This window comes from Motacilla alba, chromosome 26 (genome assembly GCF_015832195.1).
Source record: "Motacilla alba alba isolate MOTALB_02 chromosome 26, Motacilla_alba_V1.0_pri, whole genome shotgun sequence".
NCBI classification, from domain to species: Eukaryota; Metazoa; Chordata; class Aves; order Passeriformes; family Motacillidae; genus Motacilla; species Motacilla alba.
The window spans coordinates 831497-855501 of NC_052041.1; the positions used below are offsets into that span (position 1 = coordinate 831497).

General features: G+C 55.0%; 1 protein-coding gene across 1 annotated transcript in view; it reads right to left on the reverse strand.

Moving 5' to 3' along the window:
- The window catches only part of NAV1 (neuron navigator 1), a 74141-nt gene that overhangs the window by 28724 nt on the left and 21412 nt on the right, over window positions 1-24005 (reverse strand). The window contains exon 5 of the mRNA XM_038162437.1: window positions 1389-1491. Within this exon, the coding sequence (XP_038018365.1) occupies window positions 1389-1491 (103 nt within the window). The remainder of the gene's footprint in view (window positions 1-1388; window positions 1492-24005) is intronic.

Genomic DNA, 24005 nt, shown 5'->3' on the forward strand with positions numbered 1-24005 from the left:
GAGCAGGGGTAGGGATCCCTGGGCTATCCGTAGCCATTTTTCTCCATGGCAGGAATGCAGCTGAGGCATCCACCATGTGATATACTCACAGCTCATCAAGGAAAGGAAGTGATAGTGAAGAGTCAAATCCCACAAGCAATGCTAATTTAATCACCCTTAATGTCCTCGCCCTATTTTCCTAAGACCTGAGCTGAGAAGGATTTCTGAAGGAGCTGAGTGCTGGGGTGAGAAGGGGGGTGGAGTTTGACACTTTTCGTTTGATGAAAGCGAAATGAACACAACGCAGCCCTGGCTTGGCATGAGCAGTGCTGGGCTCTGACCCAACTCCTGCACCGAGCAAAGGGATGGCAGAGCTGTAATGGATCATTTTAGGAAATGGCCAGCTCAGAAAATATTGTTGCGGCCCCATGCAAATCCCACTGCCACAGCTCTCTGCTGCTCCTGGCTTGGAAAGCCTCCAGGAAGCACAGCAAGGGTGAGCAAGGTCTAGAAATTTCAGGCGATGAAGAGGGAGATCAAAGGGCTGCTTCATCATGGACAAGGCTGGTTGAGGGCTGACACGGGGAGGTCTGTAATGGTGAATGATGGGTGAAAGGTGGGAGGAAGCTGCTGCTTTTTGTCCCTTCCAAGACAAAAAACAGGATCGAGGGAGACCACGAGGTGGCAACACACTCCAGGAGAAGGATGTTCCTGCATCCCCACTTTCCCAACCGTCTGACACCCACACAACCTTGCAAATCCAGAGTGAAGCAGAAACCATGCAAGATCTCAAGTGAGTGACCCAGGGGGACACAGGCAGTCCCAGATGTGTGTCAGAGCCCCCTAAGCACAGACACTGTGCTCTGGTTGTCCATGCAGTGCTCACCTGGTCCCCATCCCGACCACTCCCTCGCTCCAGTCTGGGCAGGGCACCCCAGGGTACCCCCACCTCTGCTCCTGCGCTCTGGCTGAGAGTCCCCCCATCATCACCCTACACAGAGCAGAAAAACTAAGGCACAGATAGGGATGGAGCCTCTGGTGTAAACTGGGGTGGGTACAGGTGATATATTCAGCTCTGGTGGTCCATTCAGGGTCATCGACCACTGGGAACAGAACTCACCCCCTCTCTCTGCTCTGTCAGGTCTCCTCACTGCCACCACTCCCCAACCTTTACTGTCCCAGAGCACTTTCGGAGACAGGACACTGCTGCAGCACCACACAACACGGCACAGATTTGGGGGCTTCTCTCCAAGCCTCCATGCACAGGGTCCCCAGGTCACAAAGCAGCACTGACTCCCTCCCACCCACATGGCCCTCACCAGGAGCAGAGCTGCTTCCCATCTGCCCCAGGAAAGACACTGAGTGCGGGGAAGGGGTGGGGGGGGAGGGGTCCGGTGCTGGGGCCTCACCTGTGAGACACCTGAGAGCCCCTTAGGCTGGACATGGTCTCCTCCAGGTTCTGACGTAGGTCCAGCACATTCTGCACTGTCCTCTTCCTCTGGGACTCGGGGTCTGTGAAGAGACAAGGTGATGGCTTTAAAGGGATGGATGGATGGAGGGATGGATGGATGGATGGATGGATGGATGGATGGATGGATGGAGCACCCCCTGCCCGTGGCCATGACCAACAGCCCTGGCTCTGCCCATCAGGGAGGGACAGGGCAAATCTGGCACCAGGCTGGAGCTGCACCACCCTGAAATGCCACTCCCAAGCATGCAGCTGGGATGGTGATGTCCAGTCCAGAAAGGATGAGCTGCCAGAGACCTAGTGGGGCCACAGGACCCACACAGGTGACAGGAGCAGTAGTCCTGGAAGAATGTCCCCAAACCTGCCCCTGCATCCCCCAGGCCCTAGGGGTGCTCCATCTTGGGAACATGGGTGCTGGAGCAGCACCACTTGGTGTGGGACTGAGGGGATGTCGGAGCGCGGAGGACACTGAGCCCCACTCATGAAGGAGTGGCTGCTTCTGTGCAGGGCTGGAGCAGCTAGTGGGACTGAGCCCCCACAGGCACAGTGCAGAGCTGAGGATCCCCAAGCTCTGTCTGCCCTGGGACTTTTCCAGGTGTACACACCCACAGCATGGGTGTGTACACACACACAGAGCCATGCACCCCTCAAAATGCACATGAACACATGCATCTACCCACATCACAACCACTTGTGCAGATATATACAGGCATGTCCACAAACATGTACATACACCTGCACACACAAACGTGTGCACACTGCCTAGAGACACCTGCACGGATGTGTAAGAACACAGACACCTGCACAGAGGAGGGGGTCACTCCTGGCACAGCCCCAGCAGTGCTGTGGGCTCAGGGCCATGGCTCCAGCCCCAAGTCCCTGTCCCGTTCACGTGCACCGCAGGCACTAACAACCGTGCCACTGCGGCTTTGATCCCTGATTTCAGGCCTTTCAGCTGCAGCCTGCCACAGATCTGCAGTGACAGCAGGCGTCAGGGACGTGGGATGTGGCTCCTCCGAACGTAACGTGGCAATCAGCGCTTCAGGATTTGTAACGGCACCGGCACCATGTGAACTGCAGGGACAGGGAACGGGGGACACTGACAGCACCCATCCCAGTGCAGGGACACGAGGATGGGGGATACCAGCAGCACACACCCCAGCAGCTCCCCACCAAGGCACAGCCACATGCCAGCGCTTGAGCAGGGCTCCTTGTGTGTTCCTTGTCCCCATCACACTTTGACCACACCTCAGGCAGCACCCATAGGTGCTGCCTTGTCCCCAGGCTCCCACTGCCCACCTGACTGGGCAGGAGCACCTCAGACCAGTGAAGCAGCCCTGATTTACGCATGAGCCTGGAAGGGTGTGACAAGCAGGAACAGCCTGATGAGACGGGTTCAATGAAGCAGGTTAAAGTCAGTTGTAGATGAGGTAAAAGGGCTGGTGAGCCCACAGGGCACCCAACGTGGCCAGCCACATCAGAGCACAAGGACACCCATCCCTGCTGGTGTTCAATCACCCCAGTCCAACTCCCAGAACCTGGCTCAGTAGGATACAAGTCATTATTAACTCATTATTAAATCTCCATTGTGGAGACTGGAGGAGTTAATCCAAGGCACAGGAGCTCCAAATGGCCCCCAGAGCCACAGGATGGGGATGCACAGGCAGTACAGGAGAGGGATAGAGCTGAGGCAGCTGCACACAGGGAACCAGGGTGCAGGAGAGCCTCAAGAGGGCCTCAGTGCTGAAGGGTGGCACCCACCTTGCTCCGCAGCCAAGGACAAGGGGACACCATGCCTGTCTGGTGGGGCAAGAAAGGATCATGTTGGTACCTCAAAGCTGCAAGGTCCTGCCCTCAAGTTGCCTGGAAAGGTGGATTTTCAGGCTTGAAATAGCAGGGCAGGAACCTGTGGCCAGGTCCCCAGCTGTCACACTGCAGTGTGTAGGGCAATGGGAGATTTGGGCCCCTCAGGGAACAGCAATCCAAAACCCACCAGTGTCCCCAGACGGGTCTCCATGCAGGAAAGGACTTGGCGCCTTCAGCTCCTTCGCCCTGGCCCCATTCAGTGGGTGCTGTCACCCACACCCAGCCCCTGCAGCCAGAGAAGGTGGCACACACACCCCAGCAGTGCCACATCCTGCGTGCTGGGCCAGGACAGAGTGGGACGGGATGAAGAGTCACTGTTGTCCCCTGGCGCCGGCAGCGGCTCCCGCCCTGCCAGCTCGGCAGCGTGCTCCTCCCGGGCATGGCTCCCTCCCAAAACCCCATCTGCCTCCCCCACGGCCACCCGCAGCCATTCTCCTGGGCACAGAGCCAGCGCCGGGCCTGGCGCTGCCTCCTCCCCGGGCGCCACTGCCAGCGGGGCTGCTCCAGCCATCCCAATCCAAGGAGCAGTGGGGCGAGCCTGCGCTGTGTCCCCAGCTGCCCTGACTGAGGGGCTGGCACAGGGGCACCACCTCCCTGCACTGCTCTGTTGCTGGGCCATCAATGGCAATAAGCAGCATCCCAGGGCTCAGGGACTGGAGTTCCAGGGAAATGGCACCGACCCTCATACCCAGCTTCATCCATTGCCCCATTCGTCATCCATGCCTGGATGAGATCACCTCCGATTTTGGGTGACAGTCCAGGTCACTCTAGACTCCAGGAAAAGCAGCAGCTCTCACCCTGGAAAGGGCCAAACTGGGACTCGAAGAGCTGCTCACCCACCTCTGGCACACATCCTGCTACTAGCACTGAAGTGCCACCATCTGCCCCCACAGTGCTGTCCTGGTGGTGACACAGGGACTCCCGCAGCCTGTTCCCCAGGGGCATCAAGGGGCCAGGGGCTGGCTCGGAGCTCACCGAGTCACCACATGCCAGAGCTGAGTCGAAACCGGAGCCACTGGGAGAGGCTGAAGTGTGGGAACAGCAGGAGAGAGCTGGATTCCTCCCCACATCGATTTAGTAAGCTCGTGCAGCCAGATGTTTCCAGCTGCTGGAGCATGGAGCAGCAGAGAAGGCTCAGCCCATGCTGCGGCGGGGTCAGTCAGACACCCGGCCTAGGCCAGGCTCAGTTTCCCAGCAGCTATGGCTGGGATGTGTTCCACAGCACTCCCCACTCCACTGGAGCTACAGGCTCAGGGACTGATGTCCCCCTGCCCCAGCGGCAGGCTGGCCTGCAGCCCTTCAGCAGATCCCACTGCCCTCACAGGCTCTGGCCATCCTGCTGTTACAGAGGGAAGGGAGTGCTGCTTCTGGCCCTTTACCCCCTGTTTTGACCATGCACAGGGCAGCCATGAGATGCAGCCACTGTCCCCAGGCCCTGCACTGAGAGGTCACCAGAGCCCATTTCCCAAATCATTTGTCCCTGTGCCAGGCTGGCTCTCACTTGCCTATATCCTCTCCTATGCTTGAGCAATTCTCACTCATCTGAGAGCTCTCACTCAACACTCCTTTCTCAACTGAGCCCTTCAACATCAGCAAATATGATACAGCTCCACTTGGCACTTGGGGAAACTGAGGCAGGAAGCCTCAGCCCACCCCCAACCACCCCCTCACCTGCAGCACTCCCTGGCACGGCTTCCAGCACTGAGCACATTACACACACTGAGCAACCTGGCACTGTGGGCGCCTGGCCCCGAACCACGCAGTGCCTATCACCCCCATCTCCTGCCTGGCCAAGCTGGGGCAGCAGCAGGTACCATCACCACAAGAAGGAGCATCTGCAAGGTGGGATACGGAAGCAGTCAAGGAGGAAGAAGAGGAGGAGGAAGAAGGAGAGAGCTGTGCTGGAATGGCTTGCTCAGGGCACAGCGCTGTTTGCTGTGAGTCTGACGGTGACGGGCAGAACAGAACCATGGCTGGACAAGGCCAGGGAGCTCCAGGCTGTGCTCATGTCCAGCTCTCTCTGCCACCTCCCAGAGTAAGCAGCAGCAGTTCCTTTGTCTGTGTGTCGGGGTGCAGCCCCGGCCCTGCAGCCGGGTGCTGCCGACGTGGCCGAGTACGTCAAGGAACGAGGAAATAATCAACTCCAAATGGCTCTGACCGCTCATTTCAAAGAAGCATGTGGCCACCAGCTCCTGCAGGGGCGAGGCAGGGCTGCATCCGTGGGACACGTGTGCTCCGTGTGCCTTACACAGAAACTCGCACGCGCGCGTGTGTGTGTGTGTGTGTGTGTGTGTGTGTGTGTTTGCATCATTCATGTGGGGGCCACATGGCAGCAAAAGCCTGCAGAAAGATGCATGTCTGCAGGAGTATCACCTATGCCTGTGACTTTGCACATGTGCCCACGTGTCCATATGCAGGCAGTGGGACAGCAGGACATGATACCAAACACTGGCACAAGGGTGCCAGGCTTGCAAGGGTGCACTGTCTGCACTCAGCATGAGCATGGCACTAACACCTGTGATTTCTTGCAACCTGTGACCCAACTGGTCTCATTTCAGAGGATCCAACTGGGAAAGGACTCCTGTTGGCCCAGTAAAGATTTCAACAGCAAGCAGGAATTCACCGGAATTCACCAGGAAAGGCTGCGTGGTGTTCCTGAGTCATTCCAGTGGGCCCCCATTACACAGTAGCTGTAACGAATTTCCCCAGGCTGGAAAACATTTCTGACTGCTTGCTCAATTCCTTCCAGTGCATTGAAAAATCCACTAATAAACTCTGCAATAAAACCCATTCTCATGGGGCTGTGAGCCTCCTCTGGCCTCGCTGCACTCCCTGGCTCCACGAACCCTCGAGCAGACTCACACTGCTCCCTCCATCTGCCCCAGCTCCTGCTCCCAGTCCTGTTTATGAATGAATCAGCACAGGCACCGTTTTTTTGGTATTTTTCTTGAAAACCTTCTACTCTGGCATTCGGAGACCACCCGAGGGGAAACCCAACAGCCCAAGCCCAGTGTGAACCTCAGAGAGCCCCATGGGTTCCTCACTCACACCCTGCAGCCTGCGGCTCTCACCAGCATCTGGGTGTGCCACCAGCAGTCCTCCTGAATGGAGTAAATAGCTTTATCTTGCATTATTACATCCAGCTCTGATTCCCACTCCTGGATGGCTGGGCAGGGGGATGGTCACAACCTGCAATCTTTCTCTTTGACACTTAACTGTCTTTTCCCCCCAACAGCTCCCAAACAGGCAGAATGAGCAGGGGAGATGGCTAACAGGGCTCTGTGGGGTGACTGCCATTCTGCAGTGTCGGCCTTGTTTTCCAGCTCAAGCTCCATCCCTGCAATCCTACATGCTCTCACCAAGGACGTACCGGTAGCCCCAAATCACCCCCCTCTCTCTGGAGATGTCCCCTGGGAAAGCACTACACTCTTTCCTGCAAACCTGTTGTCCCACCCCGAAGGCAGCAGGTACATTAGGACTCCTGGTTTTATTACTTTCATTGGTGTGAGCAGAGAGCTGGCTGCTAGTCCTGCATCCTCTGCAGCAGTGTCAGGAGAGGGTCCTGCTCCCTGATGGGCAGGGACAGGGCCACCCAGCACCCTGGTAATAGGGTACCGGGGTACCTGGACAGCTGACTGGTGTTCTGCTGACCCCAGGCAGATGGATGGGGAAAGCCTGGCCACCATTCCCTCACAGACAGCAGCAGCCCCTCAGCTGGTGGAGTTGGAGGTGCTATTCCCCATGGACATGGAAGCACAGCCTCCTGTCACTGGTGATGGCGATGTGCAGGGAAAGCTGCAGATACCTGAGGTCCCCACCTGTGACTCCACCAAGGCAGGCTGGCCTCTGCACATGGTGCTGCTCTGCACGTAGCCCTACAAGGCTGTGGGAGGAGGTTGGACACGGCCCAGCACATTCTGCACTTGCCCTTGGCTGAGGGAAGAGAGGCCAGCAGCAAGTCTGGGGGGAAGACAATGGGGTTACAGCAGGCAGCTCTGTGGGGGTAGCATGTGTCTTGCAGAGCCCAAGTCCTCCAAGGAGCACCAGCCCCTGCAGAGCCAGAGCCAGAGCCAGAGCCAGAGAGGTGACAGGGCTCTGGTTTGGCACAGCCACCCCACGTTTCACGTGTTGGTGGACCCTTCTTCAAAATGACATGGCTCTGCGGGAGGCTCCAACGGTGGCTGCAGAGAGGGAGGAAGCCAATTACCTACCTGCACTCACTGACTCTATCATTGCAGCCCATCACTGCCAACATCCCCACCACTGCAGTCATCGTCACCACCACCATCCCCACCACTGCCAACATCCCCACCACTGCAGTCATCGTCACCACCACCATCCCCACCACTGCCAACATCCCCACCACTGCAGTCATCGTCACCACCACCATCCCCATCACTGCCAACATCCCCACCACTGCCACCAGTGCAGGCGGGGGCAGCCCCACGCGGTGGGAGGGGGCCACCATCTCCCTGCTGGCAGGTGAGAGCAGACAATAAGCAGCTGTGCAGCAATGACAGGCTGGGACTTGAGCCGAATCAGCACTTTAGGGGCGATCGTGGCTGCTAAGCCTTGCGAATCACCGCTCATAATAAGGGCAGGGCTGAGAGACCTGGAGCCTGGACCCCGTCTGACTTCAGTTAGCCAAGCTTTTAAAAGGGATTCAGACTTTCTCAGGCTAGAGCAGCCATAAATCTACTTAATTGGGTCTCTCCCATACACAAGTTTCCAAGTGAATCCACTGGAGAGATCCAGACTGGGCCTCCAGCCCATTTGTGGGTTATTCTTTCAATGGATGCTGTGCTTGGCCCCAAACCACCCCACCTGCACATCCAAACCACAGTTCCTTTTCCAGATCCAGAGCCTCTAGCTGCTCCATGTCAAGGCATTCCACCTCTGTGCTGCCCTCTGCTCCTCTGTGCTGATGAGCTGGGGGAGCCCAAAATCCCCTGTGTTGGGGCAGACCCTGCTTCTGCATAAGGCACCACTCAACCCAGAGCCACACCTGCCTCCAAAGCTGCTCCCGAAAGCATCAGATGAGCTGGAGCATCCCAACACCCAACTCCAGCACCCTGGGTCTCCAAAATAATCCATGCAAACACTTGTGCAGCTTGGGAAGGAGAGGGATGGTAGGTTAACAGGCCAAATCCATGCTCCAAGGGATGCCCTAAGCCTCTGGCCACTGGCACACACAGCAGCAGTCACACACGGTGACACTAACTCCCTGCTGACAGCCCCAAGGCCTTGGGAACACGGAGACAGTGTCACCAGTGGTCACTGCACCTGGGATTTGTGCTAAGCTGACAGAGGAGGGTCAGACTGGTCACGTAGCACTCCATGCCTCAGTTTGCCCTGGAGCCTGCCATTCTCCTCACGGTTCTGCATTACCAACGTGTGCCAGTGCCATGCTGGCCCCCAACACGGCACAGTTGTGTCCAGCCTGGTTTCAGCACCCCAAACACAACACCTTTCCCACAGCCACCAGCAGATGGTCAGGGCAATGCTGCAGACCCTGCACAAAAAAAGCCAAAAAGTGGGAAAGAGATGGAAAAGAGCCCTAATTCCCATGGGTAAGGCAGAACAGCACAGCCAGGCCCCGGCACAGAAGCCCCGGAGCAGCCGGCAGCAGCGGGTTCACACTCCCCACGCATCACCAGACGCAGGTTGGACATTGTGGAAATTCAAAATTCCAGATGGCTCTTTTTGGGTGGGTTTTTTTTTTTTTTTTTTTTGCCTTGCCTCATTTCCAAGGCAACAAGACTCCCTGTCATCTGCCAGTTGCCATAGAGATTTCACCTGATTCTGCTTCAGCGGAAGAGAAAGCTGGGCTCCTCGCTGCTGCCGAGGAGCCATGAGCTGCGACCGCCTCCAAACTTACTGGGAAGAGCAGAGATAAATGGGGCTTTATATGAGGAAGGCAATGGGCTGATTCAGAGGATCAAAGGAAGGAACTGCGGGTTTCTATAGCACAAATCAGCCCTTCACTTAAGTGCTTTGGTGCCCTCCAGATGTGCCCTGCAGCTGGGGACATCGCCAGCTCTCGCTCCAAGCTTTTCCTGGTGGAGGAGGGGGGATGTGGGTGCACGGGGAATCCTGCACCCAACTGCTTAGAGTGTATCAAGGACCAATCTGGGTTCCCTGCAAGGAAGGGAGGGCACATGGCCTGTGCAGGTCACAGCCATGTCCTAACCCCATAATGACCCTCCCTCACCGTGCACAGCCCTTCTGCAAAGGCTCTGTCACCCAAAGAGCCAAGGGGAGGATGGGGAAATGCAGGAGCAGCTAGGGAGGAGGAGATGCCCATGGGCTGTGCTCAGCACAGGGCCTGGCTGTCACAGACATGGGGGTCAAACACCACAGGCCCCCAGGGCAGCCACATGCAGGCAGACACAGGGTATGTTCTGCACCAATGCCATCCCAACAGCCCCATCACTGCTGGGGATCATCCATGGAGATGGTGTGGATGCGTCTGCACCCCAAGCCCAAGCACAGCACGTGATTCAGTCATTCCTCCCAGACTCACCCTCACCCCAGGCCCCTGTGACAGCAGCCCTTGGACTCTCAGTCAGATGCCCCAAATCAGTACATCTGATGTCCCCCTGCCTGGGGCTCCTTTTTGTTGATGATAATGAATCCCTGGGGCACAGGAGAAGGTTCCAGGCACTGGCAGGATGCTCATGGGTGGCAGTCACCCCTGCGTACAAGAGGCCAAGGTCCCCACACTCATCCCTCCCCGCTGGGAGCCCAGGTCTGGCTGAAAGGGCATTTATTTATCAGACCCTAGAGCCTCTGCCCTCCCCAGCCTGCATCCCTGCACCAGGGCCAGCAGAGAAGGGCCCGACTGGGCAGCTCTTAGCTCGAGTTGGCTCTGTTTTGTAGGAGAACAGTCATTAGCAGAGCCAAATTTCCCATTCCCAGCCAGAATACGGCCATGCTTGGGGAAGCTTTATATTCACAAAGACAAACAACTCACATTTGCTTTTTAACTGTTGGAATTGCACCCACTGGGACAGAGCGAACAGGGAGCCTTTTGTCCCCCTTGCCTTGTGACTGAGAGCTTTGTGCAGAGCAATGCGTTGCAAACTTAATTCTCCCCGGCCTCAGCTGGGCTCTGGTAGACACTTGGTCTGTCTGTCCATCACCAGATCAGCCAAAGAGTCCTCATGTGTCTCCAGCAGGAATGCAAAATGTACTCCCCAGCTTCCCTGGCAGCCTGTGGAGCTGCTCCACGCTGAAAGATCAGACACTCAAATGGACCCAAAACACAGCTGGCAATGGGGGCTCTTCATCTCCCAAGTACCTGGGGTGGGCAAACAGAGTGGCAGGCGGCTCCAGGCAGCAGAGCTGCTCTCCGGGGCTACAGCTCGCCTGGATGCAAGGAAGAGCAGCTCCAAGCATGGAAAATCCCAGCATGGCACAGGCACAAAGAGCAGCTCATCATGAGCCTCCAGAGAAGGTGCCCCAGCCTCTCCCCAGAGAGGGCATCTCTGGAAACGTCCAGCCCACTGCCGAGCTCCTGAATATCGGAGCTGGCACTCACTAAGCTGTGAGCACCAGCAGTCCTCAGAGCTCTCACTCTGCAGAGGGACAAGGGACAGCTCTCCCAGAGTGGGACATGTCCTCGAGGCACCAGCTGAACCCCCACTTCAGCCCAGCACTACCACCCAGGGATGAGCATCCTTTACTCCAGAAGAGGGAGATCCTGGAACATCTGCTCCCCTGCAAACACTCAGCTTCAGGAAGGGGCTCAGCACTGCAAGCACACCCTGGGCTCTCTGCAAAGCCTGGGGGATGCGCACCATGAGGGTCCAGCTGACAGCAGGGCCAGACCCCAGGGCAGGTCATCAGCCCTTGCACGAGAGGGTCCCTCAATAGGCCAGGAGGCAGAGCACCTCGGGGGGCAAACCCAGCTTAACGAGTTCCAGGCTCATTAGTAGATCTATTGTTACCACATCCCGCGGGAGGAGGGAGATAACACAGGCTATTTTTGCTTCCATCTGGGGAATCGTTTTCCTCCAACATGTACTGCCACGATGCTAATTTTTAAGGCTGATGATTAATTGATGTCAGGCTCATTATGGGGCCAACGGAGCTCTCTTCCCTGGGAGCGCCAAGGACAGAGGGAGACGTGTTTTGACAGATGTCGTTGGAGCTGCGTGTGAGTGACGTCCTAACAACAGAGGAGAATAGAAGCCATTACCATGGAAAGCCCTGGAAATGGGAAGTGCCTGCACGCGACCCCAGCATCCCTCCTCAAACAGCCCCTAATCAGCCCTTCACGCTCTGCCCCGTGGTTACCAGGGCTTTGCTCTGGAGATAAACGGTCTTTGTGCACACCCAGGGAGAACTGAATCTCCTGCCTGCGGCGAGGAGGGCTTGGCCTTTCTTCTCCCCCTCCCCAGCCTCGCAGGAGGGCCAGGTGCCAAATTCACTCTGGCACTAGAAGCAGCAGCCTGCAGGGAGCCGGAAACAGGTCTGCTACACATATGATCACCAGCATCCCGCAAAGCTCAGGCTCTCCCTACACCTGCGATCCCCCGGCAGCGGGGTGGGTGAGCACTACGGGGGTGCCCAGGGCTGCTGGTCATACCAGGCACTGGGCAAGGTTCACCCTGAAAATCGTGGCAGCATCTGTAATAGCAGCCCAGGCAGAGCTGAAGACCAACACGTATATCACAGATTTTGGGGTTCCTTCAGTCTGCAGCATCAGCGGCTCAGATGATGTTCACCCCAAAGCAAACCCCCCATACACTCCCAAAAATGGAGCTGTGCATAGTGAATGGCAGAGGGATTGCTTGAAGAGGGTGCCATGGTTCTTACATCAACACAATGACCTCCTGCACTCCCCAGGTCTCCCATGCCCCCTGCCCAGAAGCAGGATGAGGCATCCTGCTAACTCAGTGGAGAGCATGGGGTGACCCTGATCAGTGCAGATGATCTCCCCTGCCTGCTGTGCCAGCTCCCCAGGGCCACCCTCACTGCAATCAGGGAGTACAGAGCATCATGCCCCACCACAGCTCTCAGCCTGCTCCCCTCTCCACCAATACTGCCATTACCTCTGCTGACCTTGTTTCCCACTCCTTCAAACTTCCCTGGGAAAGGTACCTAACCCAGTGGAGCCAGGAGCAGCACCAGCCCCACATCTGTCCCCATCCTGGGGCTCCACACCCAGCACCCAGGACTCCATCCTGCTGCCCCACAACAGTGCCTCACATCCCTGTGCCAGGGACATGCTGGGTGTGTGCTGGGGAGCTCAGCAGCAGCAGTCTCCTGCATCCATACTCAGCCAAATTCGACACCAGCTCCAAAGGCTGCACTGCCAATCTGCCAGCAGTGTTATTACAAACTTGTGTTAATTGCTGCACAGTGCCTCAAGCATCCTTCACAGGGGGAGGGATGCAGATAAATTGTCTATTCTTAGCACTGATGGTTCCCCACTCCTGGTGCCGGCCCACACCATCCTCCAACTGCTTCCAGACCTGCTCCCTCTCTCAAAGTGCACTCAGAGAGTCCCCACCACCAGGGAAAGGTTTTTTTGAGCAGCAGTTGTGCTTTTCCCACTAAAGGTGATTTGCAAAGAAGGAAGGTCCTGTCTCCTTCAGGAAATCTATTTGTGCCACAGGAGGGAAGGGCATGCTTGGGACCAGAAAGCTTTGTGGGAGACACCATTTGGTCCTTACCCAGGTGCCCCAGGGGCTAGGGGCTGGCATGGAGGAAGCGTGCTTTACCTCCACCACCTGCGTTAGTGGGTGAAGGGATGCTGACACACTCTACTATTCTATGCAAAGAGCTGCTGTTCTACCTACAACTCCAAATTTTACTGGGGGCCTGGCAGTACGTGGGATGGACAGGGTGGAAAATGCTCCCAAACAGGCACCAGTGCCAATCAGAGGGATTTCAGTGTAGCCTCTGGACTTTCCCCTGTGCAGCTCCTGTGGCTGCCCTCACAATTCACCTGCCAACACCAAGGGCTGAGTGACATGTGATGACAGTGGCCATGAGCCTCTGGGCACAATGGGAGAGCAGCAACTCACCTCTGGACTCCAGACACTGACAAGCCCCATCCCCTGCAGGCTGCAAGATCCCTTTAAGCATGCCGAGACCAGACGGAGTTATAGCCCCAACTTGGACAGTTGGGATCCCCAGCCAAGCTCGAGACAATGCCGTTCCCTGAGCTGTCAAAGTGCCAGCACACACCGTCCTGCAGGCAGACCCTCCTGGGAGTGCCATGCTTCAAGGATGGCACAGAGGGGTCCCTGGCAGCACTGCAGCTGGGATTTATCTTTTCCAAGAATATCTCAGCTCCATGCAATGGCTGCCTGCACAGCATAAGCCCTCTTCGCCGTGGGAAGCAGCTCTGCAATGTGCTTTGAGCGCTTCTCCCCAAACTTGCTCCAGAGGCCTGTCCAAGCACTGACGATGCACAGCCCAGAGCCACAACTGCTGCAAGAGAACTGAGCCAACACTACAGCTTGGGGGGAAAGCATCAGCCAAAAGTCACTCAAACAAGGAAGCAATTTGTCTTATTATGGCTACACTCCCTTGAAAAAGCAGCGCGGAGCAGGGAAATCAGGATCACGTGCGGCACGCTGACCGAGCGCCCACCGCAACAGCAATGGGGAGCGTTCGCACCAGGAGCCTGACAGATAGAACAGAATAGGGGAAAAAGGATGGAAAAAGAAATGCCATGTGACCCCTTGCTCGATCCAAGGCAGACACCACATCCAACAGTTCAGAATATGAAATACGCACAATGAGCTCCAGTGAGTAATTAATCCCTTCAGGAACACTGTAAGTGATTGCAGACAGCTTACCAAGAAAAAAAAATTGGAAACTCATTGAAAAAATTACCACAAAGTGTTTCTTTTTCTTTTCCATCCTGAAATACAATGAGATCTGCAAGGAGCCCTCTCTGCTCTGCACAGTGTGACGGCAGTGCATTTCCAAGAACCAGCTGCTTTTCCAACAACACTCAATCTACCTGCCAAGGTGAAAGCTGTGAGAAAGCAGCCCGGGCTGACAGAGGCAGCATGAGTGGCTGGTCCCAGTGCTGGGCCCCGGCCTTGGCATCACCTGGACACGGTGGAAGGACGTTTCTGGAGGGACAAGACATGGCACAAAAAAGGTGTCCATGATATCTCACAACTTCATCGGTGATTCAAACTCTCCGGATGACTTTCACAGGTCAGAGCTTTGCTTATGGAGCAGGACAAGCCCCCCTGGTGATGGGATTTGAGCTCCCTGGTGATGCTCAGCTCAGTGAGCCAACCTCCCCTCCTATCTCCATCTCTCCCCTCCATCCTTGTGCTCCCTCTTGCCTTCTTCCACTTTCTCCAGCACTAACCAGCCAGTTCTTCAGCTAGAAGGCTCCAATTTGGACCAAATTCTAACCCACTGCACCCAAGGTCATGCATCTGCTCACTGCCCTGCACCACCAGGCAAGGAACCACATCTGTCCACATTCTGCCCTGCGTAAAGCAACCACGTCTGGGTGATCAACCCTGTGAACAGGTGAACAAGCATCCAGAGGCATCTGCAGGAGGGTCCATCTCGCCCACTCCTCCAACCTCAGTCTCCCACCTCCAGGGAGCACTGACCCCCAGCACAGCCAGGGGGAATAGCAGAGCACAGCAGCTGCCTTTTACTTCCATAATTTCATGGTATTTTTCAACCAACTACTACTACTTTTACTTGTAAAACTGGAGTTTATTAAAAAGAGTATTAGGAAAGGTATTTTTTCCTGTCAATAAAGAGACTTAAAATTAGTTGGAACTTTCAAATTAAAAACACAACCTAAACTTTCACTTCCACTTGCAATCACTCTGATTTGGAAAACAGAGTTTTTTCCTCATATCCTCTCCTGGGTTTTCTCCCCTCTCTCCTGTTCTCTCCTCACCATGTTTTTGTTTAAAAATTCATCAGGTCAGGGAAAAATGCCTAGGCAGGAAAAGAGGGTGGGGAAAAAAAAAAAGCAGAAGAAACTGTAGCTTTTGCAAACCCATCTCAGCACGGGGGAGAAGAAGAGCTTCCAGACTCACCTCCCTGCTCTTGGAAAGCAAGAGGCACTTGGAAGGACAAGGGAATATTGAATATTAACCAACCTCCTGCACACTCCTGCATGAGATGCAGCCTCACTGACCCTCCTCAGAGCTCTGGGATCCTCCATGGCCTAACAGCTCCTCCATCATGGCAACCAGGGGAAAAAGGGATGGATGAGGCAGGGAAAAACCCTGGGTGTCGGTGTGGGATGCAGCCTGCTCCAGCACTGACCATAAACCCCAACTGCTGCTCCCAGCTCACAACAGGGCTCTTACTCCACTAAGACAAGTGCCAGCTCATGTCTGGCCACGGCACAGCTCTGAGCTGGACACTGGCTGATGTGAGGCACATCCCACAGGCGACGCTGATTTGGGGAAGGACTAAGATGATGTTTGCACAGCAGCAAGGTCGCTCCCCTACCCAGCAGTGCAGGGACACAGAATCACCACAGAACAGTTTGGGTTGGAAGGGTCCTTAAAGTCCATCTCGACCTAACACCTCCTACCAGACCAGGTTGCTCCAAACCCCATCCACCCTGGCCCTGAACACTTCCAGGGATGGCACAGCCACAGCTTCTCTGGGTAACCTGTGCCAGGGCCTGACCACACTCATAGTAATGAACTTCTTCCTAATATCCCTTCCTGCATCCCTGCAGTCTCAGGGGTCACTCTCACGCTAGGCAGATCCCTCTCTGCTGTTCCAGAGCTTCCCTCTTACAACATGATTTTTGAAGACAGCTGCTGCACTCTCCACACAGGATGTGTGTAGCATCAGCTTACGAGTGAACACACTCTGCCAGCAGATGAAAAGCTATATGGAAATGGAAGATCATTACCATGATCTCTGTGGAAACATCCCATCAGAGCAAGTTTTTTTGTCCTCCTTCTTCTCTCTCCCCATGTGCACAAATTCTGGCACCCCATGCACCACTTGGCGTTGCCTCAGCACTGCGGGTCCAAAATGCAGGCGTCTGATTTCTAAAGCCATTGTCTGGGATGTGCTATTGAGCTGCAAAACATGGAAGGTTTGGGATGGAAAACAGGCATCTCCTGAAACACAAAAAGAAGCTGGCAACCCAGATTTTATTTGACTTTGAAGTTACAGAGAATGTCAACCAAGCACTATTTGCTTTATTCCCGCAAAAGGAATGAGAATCTCAGCCACAAAATAAACCCACACCTCTGCCCCCAGAAGGCAGCAATGGACAAATGGAGAGCAGAGCAAAGAGAGCTCTACTGGTCACTGCTGCAGCACAGAGCAGCTGGGCTTGGAAATACATTACCATGCTCCACCTGGGAATGCAAGGCAGGAAAAGCTACTTTGTAAATTTACTTTTGATTTGGAGCTCAGGGTTCATATGCCATTACATTTAGCCAGTGGTCCTTTCTCAGTTCCAGGCAGGGAGGTTTGCAGGAACCCCCAGAGTTTCACCCATTTTAATTTTAGCACAGTGACTGTTTGCACCAGTTACCTGCTGTTCATTTCTGAGAGTGAACAGGGTGGGAAGTGCCCAGTGGTACAAACAGCAGCGGAGCTGAGATCAAATCCTGCCTCCAGGTTACTGCATTTTCCCCACCATAATATCTGACAAGTGACCTCTCACTGCAGATTCTGCTTTCAGAAGAGCAGCTTTAAAAGCCCAACCTCCAGGCCCTACTCTGCACAGTCCTGAAAGCATCTCACAGGCTCCAGGATGAGATTCCCTCACTCATCCCCCATGCTGCTTTATGAGTGGGGCCATTCTCCTCCCATCGCAGGAATCAGCCACATGTTCTCCATCTGGGAGCAGATGCCCACGAGCCAATAAGCTCAACTTGGAAAACTTCACTGAAAATATCACCAAATTTCTGAGTGCTCTACAGACTGCGGCCAGATGATGGATATTAGCGCTTCAGCAGTCCCGGGACGCTGTTTGGCACAGTGCAGCAAAAGCACAGCTAAAAGGGCTCAGGGAAATGGAAATGAGATGGCTGGAGGTGCTGCTGCTGAAGTGTCTGCCCTCCTCCAGATGATCCAGCCTGTAAGGAGGGAGGATCTTAGTTTGCTGGTGAATCAGCCCCCAAACGGCTGCTGTACTCAGCCTGGAGTGTTGAAGGACACCAGCTTCGGTCTTACAGCAATCCCTGCCACTGCTGGGGCACAGGGCAAAACCTTGGGGAGAAAGGTAAGGGACCACATAGGGCAGGGCCTCTCACCACCCCATCCCAGCCATGCCCATGGCACTGCTGGCACAGAGCTGAGGAGCACGAGGCCTGGGGTAGGTCCTGGGCACTGCTACTCCCCACAGGGTAAGGATACAGCCAGCTTTTGATGCATTCAACCACAGGAGGAGACAGGAGGTCCAGACAGTGATAAATCCAGTCTCACATCACCCCGGGGTGAGACACCAACATGGAATTTACCAAAGGACCTTAAACTGATGAGCTGTGAGCTCCAGGCTATGTACAGCCTGAAGCAGATAAGACTCAGGCCTGCTCAGAGTCAGGCAAATGCTGGTCCTTCCCCTTGGCCAGCAATCACACATTCTCCAGGCCAGGATAGATTTTAACCCCACCGAGGCTATGTACACATTATTTGGGAGAAAAACGACCACCACCAGGAGCCAACAGGTGCCAACTGGTACCTCTGCCCCCAGGTTCTCTCTTCATTGCCCACCCTGACGTGCAATGCATGGCCTGTCCAGGGTGACTCCAATTCCCCGGAGGAGTTTTGTTACATTTTTTAATGAATCTGGGGTCCAAGAGAGGCAGGAGTGCCGGGCAGCCACCTTTCACCATGCCCAGTGGATGGGGCAGCCCCAGAAAAAAGCCCCTGGGCTGTCCCCATTGACTCCCCGCAGCTGTCTCCCTCCAGCAGCCCTGCCCTGATCCAGCAGGACAGAAAGCCCCATGCCAAACACCAACGGAGCCACATTCAATTTACTCCCACCCTTTAGTCTGCAGAAACCTCAAGCCCTGAACAGTTCAACTGCAGTGTGAGTCCAGCTCCTCAGGATTCAGCACACGCTCCTCTGGGCTCACGACAGCAGAAGTTTGCAGGACATCATCTGTCTGTCCTCCCTGCTGAGACGGGAGGAAGCTGAACTTCATTATTTCCCTTGCTTCTGCACTGTCTGTTGGGAGTTTGGAGCCATCTCCTTGTCACTGGCTTGGTGCAGTGAAGGTCTGGAGGCTTAATGCAAGGTGGCTGTCAAAGGCCACAGCTGGGAAGCCAGGGATCCTGCGCCAAAGGTGGCCTCAGCACACTTGGCTCAACATCAGTCCTGCCGTGGCAAAGCTGGACAGTTCCAGGCTCCAGCCAGAATCTGTCAAATGCCTTTCTTTCCTGCTTTTAAGATAAGGGGAACTTTGTTGTCTCCCCTCCCACAAAGCAGTGCTCCCACCTTGGAGCTTGCCAAAACAACAAAACAACCCTGCCTTACCTGCTTTCACCACTGCTTAGCCTATGACTCTGTACCTGCCCTGGCAATGCTGCCTCAGGCCTCTGAACCACCAAAGCTGGGAGATGGGGAGCAAGCATCCACGAGGCTGAACACGTGTCCCCTGCGGCACCACACCGGGAAACAGCCAGGGAGTGATATGCTGGCCCCATCGAATGGTCCACAGCACATTTTCTGCCAGCCCCAGCTCACCTCGGGGAGCTCCAGCATCACAGTGATCAATGTGAATTAGCCGCTATCTGTTCTTCCATTTGTTTGCATCAGCTTGGAAATTTAACACCAGGCCAGAGATAAAGTGAACTGGAAATACCCCGGCAGGCCTAACACTTCCAGCCCGAGGGGTTCATTCAGCTGATGACTTTCATCATCACAGGTTCCAGCCCGAAGAGCAGGTTCCTGCACTCCCCATGCACATCTCACATGCTGAGCTATGAAAGGGCTGCTCTCTGTGAGGTGGGTTTTACAGAGTCCAAACTGCTCCCCACCATGCTCCCTGCAAAAGCTGATGATGTCCTGACAAGGACTGGGCCAGAAAGCCCTGCCACTATTAACCAGCTGAATCTCCAGGCCAGAAAAAACGCCTGGGTAAACCCCTTTTAGTATCAAACCGGGCTGGCACAGGACCAAGACAGGCCCCAAGCTGACATGTGGGAAGCTGAGACGATGACGCCGCGCATGGGCGACGGATGTGTGATTTTGAGAAGTGTCTCCACAGTGAGTTATTCTCAGTGCACAGCAGTGCTGGAAGCTCACACGCTATAAATAGCCAGCAACTGAGTTGTACCTGCGCCGCAGCTCAGAACGTGCTTCAAGCCAGCTCGTGGAATTGGGAGTGCCAGGCTAGGGCAGAGCCAGTGCCAGGGATGCTTGAGGCCCATGACAAAGCAGAGGTGTAAGCTTCAGGCAGTCTGGGCTCCCAAGAGAACCAGTAAGGGCTAGGTTTGGCCACAACTGGGTGCTCTTGAAAAAGCTCATCTGGTTACAGGATCTCGCTGCCAGCTTTGTCGCTCTTGATGACACAACCCAGCATAAGATGAACAGAGGTGGGCTATGCAGCTTCTCCAGACACCAAGCATGCAGGCTGGCAGCCAGCAGGGCTGGCATGAGAAATAAAGGTGGTTCTACATTTCTCCAATGCTAAAAGTATGGTAGTACCCATCTGCCATGCTGCAGTTAGGGGGAACAGTTCTATATCGAATGGAGACTAGAGATGGACCAGAGATTAGGAAGAAATTCTTCCCTGTGAGGGTGGGGAGGCCCTGCCACAGGTTGCCCAGAGAAGCTGTGGCTGCCCCATCCTTGGAAATGTTCAAGGTCACGTTCGATGGGACTTAGAGCAACCTGGGCTAGTGGAAGGTGTCCTGGCCCACGGCAGGGATTGGAACAAGATGATCTCTAATGGTTTAACCCAAACCATTCTATGGTTTTATAATTTCCCCTCCAGCTCACACAGCACAGGCTGCAGCACCCACAGCATAGCTCTGCTCGTTTTTCTGGGTTACATGAAAACAACCAGAACCTCCAGCAGCTTCAACAAGGATCTCATCCCATCCTTCCAGCTCACCAAGCAAGAGAGGTTGTGATCCCAGAGCCGAAGCCAGCCGAGCAGCTGGTGAGCCAACGAGCTGGCACAGAGCCCGGCCCTCCCGCTGCGTCACCTGTGGCTGCGAGTCAGGCTCACAACCTGCCGAGGGAACCGCGGCTTCGTGAGTGCAGCTCAAACCCTCAATTTCAGTTCCCCATTGAAAGGCGCCTCCTGGGCCCCTCCTAGCCAGCTCACTATCCCCTCCCTACCCACTGGGCAAGATCCAGCCTGAGGGGGAGGCAGAGCAGCCCTACCTTTACATCTTCAGACACTAAGTTCTGGATTTTCCATAAAATCTTTCTGTAATTTCACGGGGATGCTTGAAGCCAGACCCTCACAGGTACAGAGGAGGACTGCAAAGTGCCCACCTCTGGATGAACAGGCCAGCTAAGAAGAACAACAATGAGGCTGACACAACACCAGAGTAATGTGGAGTGATCAAGAATCATTGATACCTATGCCAGGTGGAAAATCCTGTGCTCTCAACGTGCTGGCATGCTCACATGTTCACAGAGGTGGAGGCACATGTCCAGCTGCAGGACACATCTGCATTTCACTGGGCAGCATGGAAGCACGTGTGTGCCCAAGGTCTGCTCAGGTCCCCCCTCCAGGGAGTGCCAGGGCCACAAGGCTCTGGAGCCACCTCCCTGATCCATGGCTGCTCCCAGGAGCGAGGAAAATGTCCTGCCCAAACGTGCTGAGCTTCTGCTCAGCTTCTCTATGTGGATTCCAGCAGTCCTTCAGTGGGAGATGAATCTCAGTCCTCCTCCTGAAGTAATAAAAAATACATTATGCCCTCAACTGAACAAGACAAATACCAGCACAAGGAACGAGAGAAATGCTGGCGCGAAACAAAATGTGGAAGAACTGGATTAGAGGAAGGACCAGCAAATCAGTGGGCACTGGGCACTTCAGTGTCACACCCACCCTGACACAAGCACATCTCCATTTGCACAGCTTCTAATCTCAGCTCTGCAATGCAGCATCCCCTGACTTCCCAGCTTCACGGCTGCAGCATCCCTGCCTTCCCAGCTCCCCTCCTGCTCAGCTCCCTGCTCCGAGCTGCAATGCAGCAGCCTGGGCAAGCCACGCTCTCCCTTTTGCCCCTCCACCCCACCACGAGGCAACACTGAGCCTCCCAGCCGAGCTGTGAGCAGGACACAGCTGGAGAACTGGCAACCCCTTCCCTGGCTCCCCCGGGAGAGCTGCTTCGTGTGTCTGGAGGAGGACGTGACTTTGCAGGGTGGGAGATATGGCAGAATGGCACCATTATCTGATCCCCTGTGTCCCCACAGCTCTGCAGGAGACACGGCCAAGGTATGAAGCCTGGAGAGGACAAGGACTCAGATAACACAGAGGGATGGAGCCATCCCCACTCCACCCAGGGAGTTGATCCAGGCTCAGCAGCTTCACCATTGCCACCAGTACCAGGAACACTGCACACACACAGCCCAGGACACCACAGTCACCAGTACCAGGAACACCACACATATGGCCCTGGGACACTGCTGTCATCAGTACCAGGAACACCACACACACAGAGCTCACTGCACAGCTGTCACTGAAACAGCCCAGGACACCGCTGTCACTGGTACCAGGAACACCACAGACACGGAGCCCAGGACACTGTGGTCACCAGTACTAGAAACAACACACGTGCACATTGTGTGTAGGACACTGATTGTATGTGCAGGGCACCAAAAGCCACAAGCACAGTGCTACAAAAGACACTCTGGACCAGACAAGTAACTGGTCCAGAGGATGTGGGTCCACCTGACAGTGCACAGCCAGGCAATCTTGATCCCAACACTGCAGCCCTACAGCAAACTGCCCGGTCACGCCCACAGGTGAGCCAGGGAAGCCAGGTGGCACATGCTGGCCATGGAAAACAGGCTGGCACTGGCATCATTCACAGGTTACATACACACCTCAGAGGGTGCAGGCTCTGATTCTGTGCTGAGCTGGAACAAATCCTCCCCCCCGTGCAATGGGCACAAGCATCAGCCAAGGGCTGTCCTCAGATGCTCAAGTGAGAGTGCGCAGGGGGGTCTGCAGGTAGAAGGGACCAGGGACATTGTTTTCTGGCACCATGGGAAGCTGCACAGGAAGACAAAGAGCTGGGAACCTAAATGGACATTGACAGTGGAGGGACTTGTGACAAGGGAGCTCTGTGGGCACACAGATACATGACACAGCATGAAAAGCCAAATACACAAAGTTGGGAACAGGAGCACATGGAAGATGCTCTCCAGAAGGACCCAGAATTGCCACTGATTCTCCAAGTGCCCCCCACACGGAAGCACGCTGCTCACGAGGCACCAGGACCAGGCAGAAGCATGGATGGGTTGGGTCCATCCCAGCAGCTCTCAGCAGTCACACCCATGGGACTGTAAAGCCTTGAGGAGGCATCACCCAGGTCCCACTGTGGTCACATCCCATCAGCAGATTCCAAATAGCACTTCCAGAATTTCCATAATTTTCTATTCATTTACGTATTTTCTTTATAGACATGTCAGATTTGGGGGCGAGATATAGGCAGTCACTGTGAAAGCCCCATTTGATCAGGGCTTTTCAGGGTCTTTGGGGAGAACTTTGTTTCAGTAGTGCATCCACAAATATGTTTGTTTTCAAGTGTTTGCTCTGCTACCTTTCCATAGGAAATTTTGAAAGACAAATCTGGATTTATTTTTTTCTCAGCCCTTTTTCCACACTGCCATAATCACTGGGAACAGAGCACATCCCAAACAGTTTCAGCAGAAGCTCTGGGGTGGCCCTTGGATCTCATTTCTAGATCTTTTCCTCAGTCACTGCAGCCATCTCAGCTGGAGAAAGCAGACATCTACTACTTGCTGTCAGCTCCTGAGAGCAGGCTGGAAGTACAACTGTATACCACTCCCCTTTCTCCTCACTATTATCCCAAAGGCAGGAGTCCAGCTCTGTGGGCAAAGGAAAATAAATCCCCATCCCAATGACCTCGTCACACAGATGCTGTCACACAGGGACCTTAAGAGAGGAATATCATTAGTGGTATCAGGACAGCCGCAGCACTTTACGAGGCAATAATCCGCTCTCATCACTGTGAAGAGCTACTTGGTCTCTGACCTCCTCATGGTCTCCTGCCAGGGAGCCTGGCTACTGCTGCCCAGTGCTGCCACGGGCACGTTAGCGCTCAATTAAACTGGTAGGAACAACATGGGGCAGAGGGAGGAATGCCATGGGGTAGAAGTGCTTCTTTGATCCCACCCGTGTGTTTCCCAGAAAGAATGGCAATCAAAAAGGAGTAACTTGGCTCCCATCTCCACCAGGGTCAGGAATGCCCTTGCATGGGACATGTCAGATGCCAGTCCTTTCTGCACTGTGGTTTACTTTTTAAACTAGAGTCAGATGCAACACACAGCTCCTGCCTGTCACGGAGCCCGTCTGCCCATTCCAGCCCTTGACTCTTGCCACACCACTGAGGGGCTGCTGGCACCCACTGCCCACCCAGCACCAGCCTGAGCACAGCGGGCTCTACCCTGCCTGCGTGTCGGCACCACGAGGCTACCAACTCCCCATGGCTACTTACTGCCCAGCAAGGACATCCCTGCTGGGCCACCTGGGAAGGGTAGCATGGCCCACTTGAGGGCTGC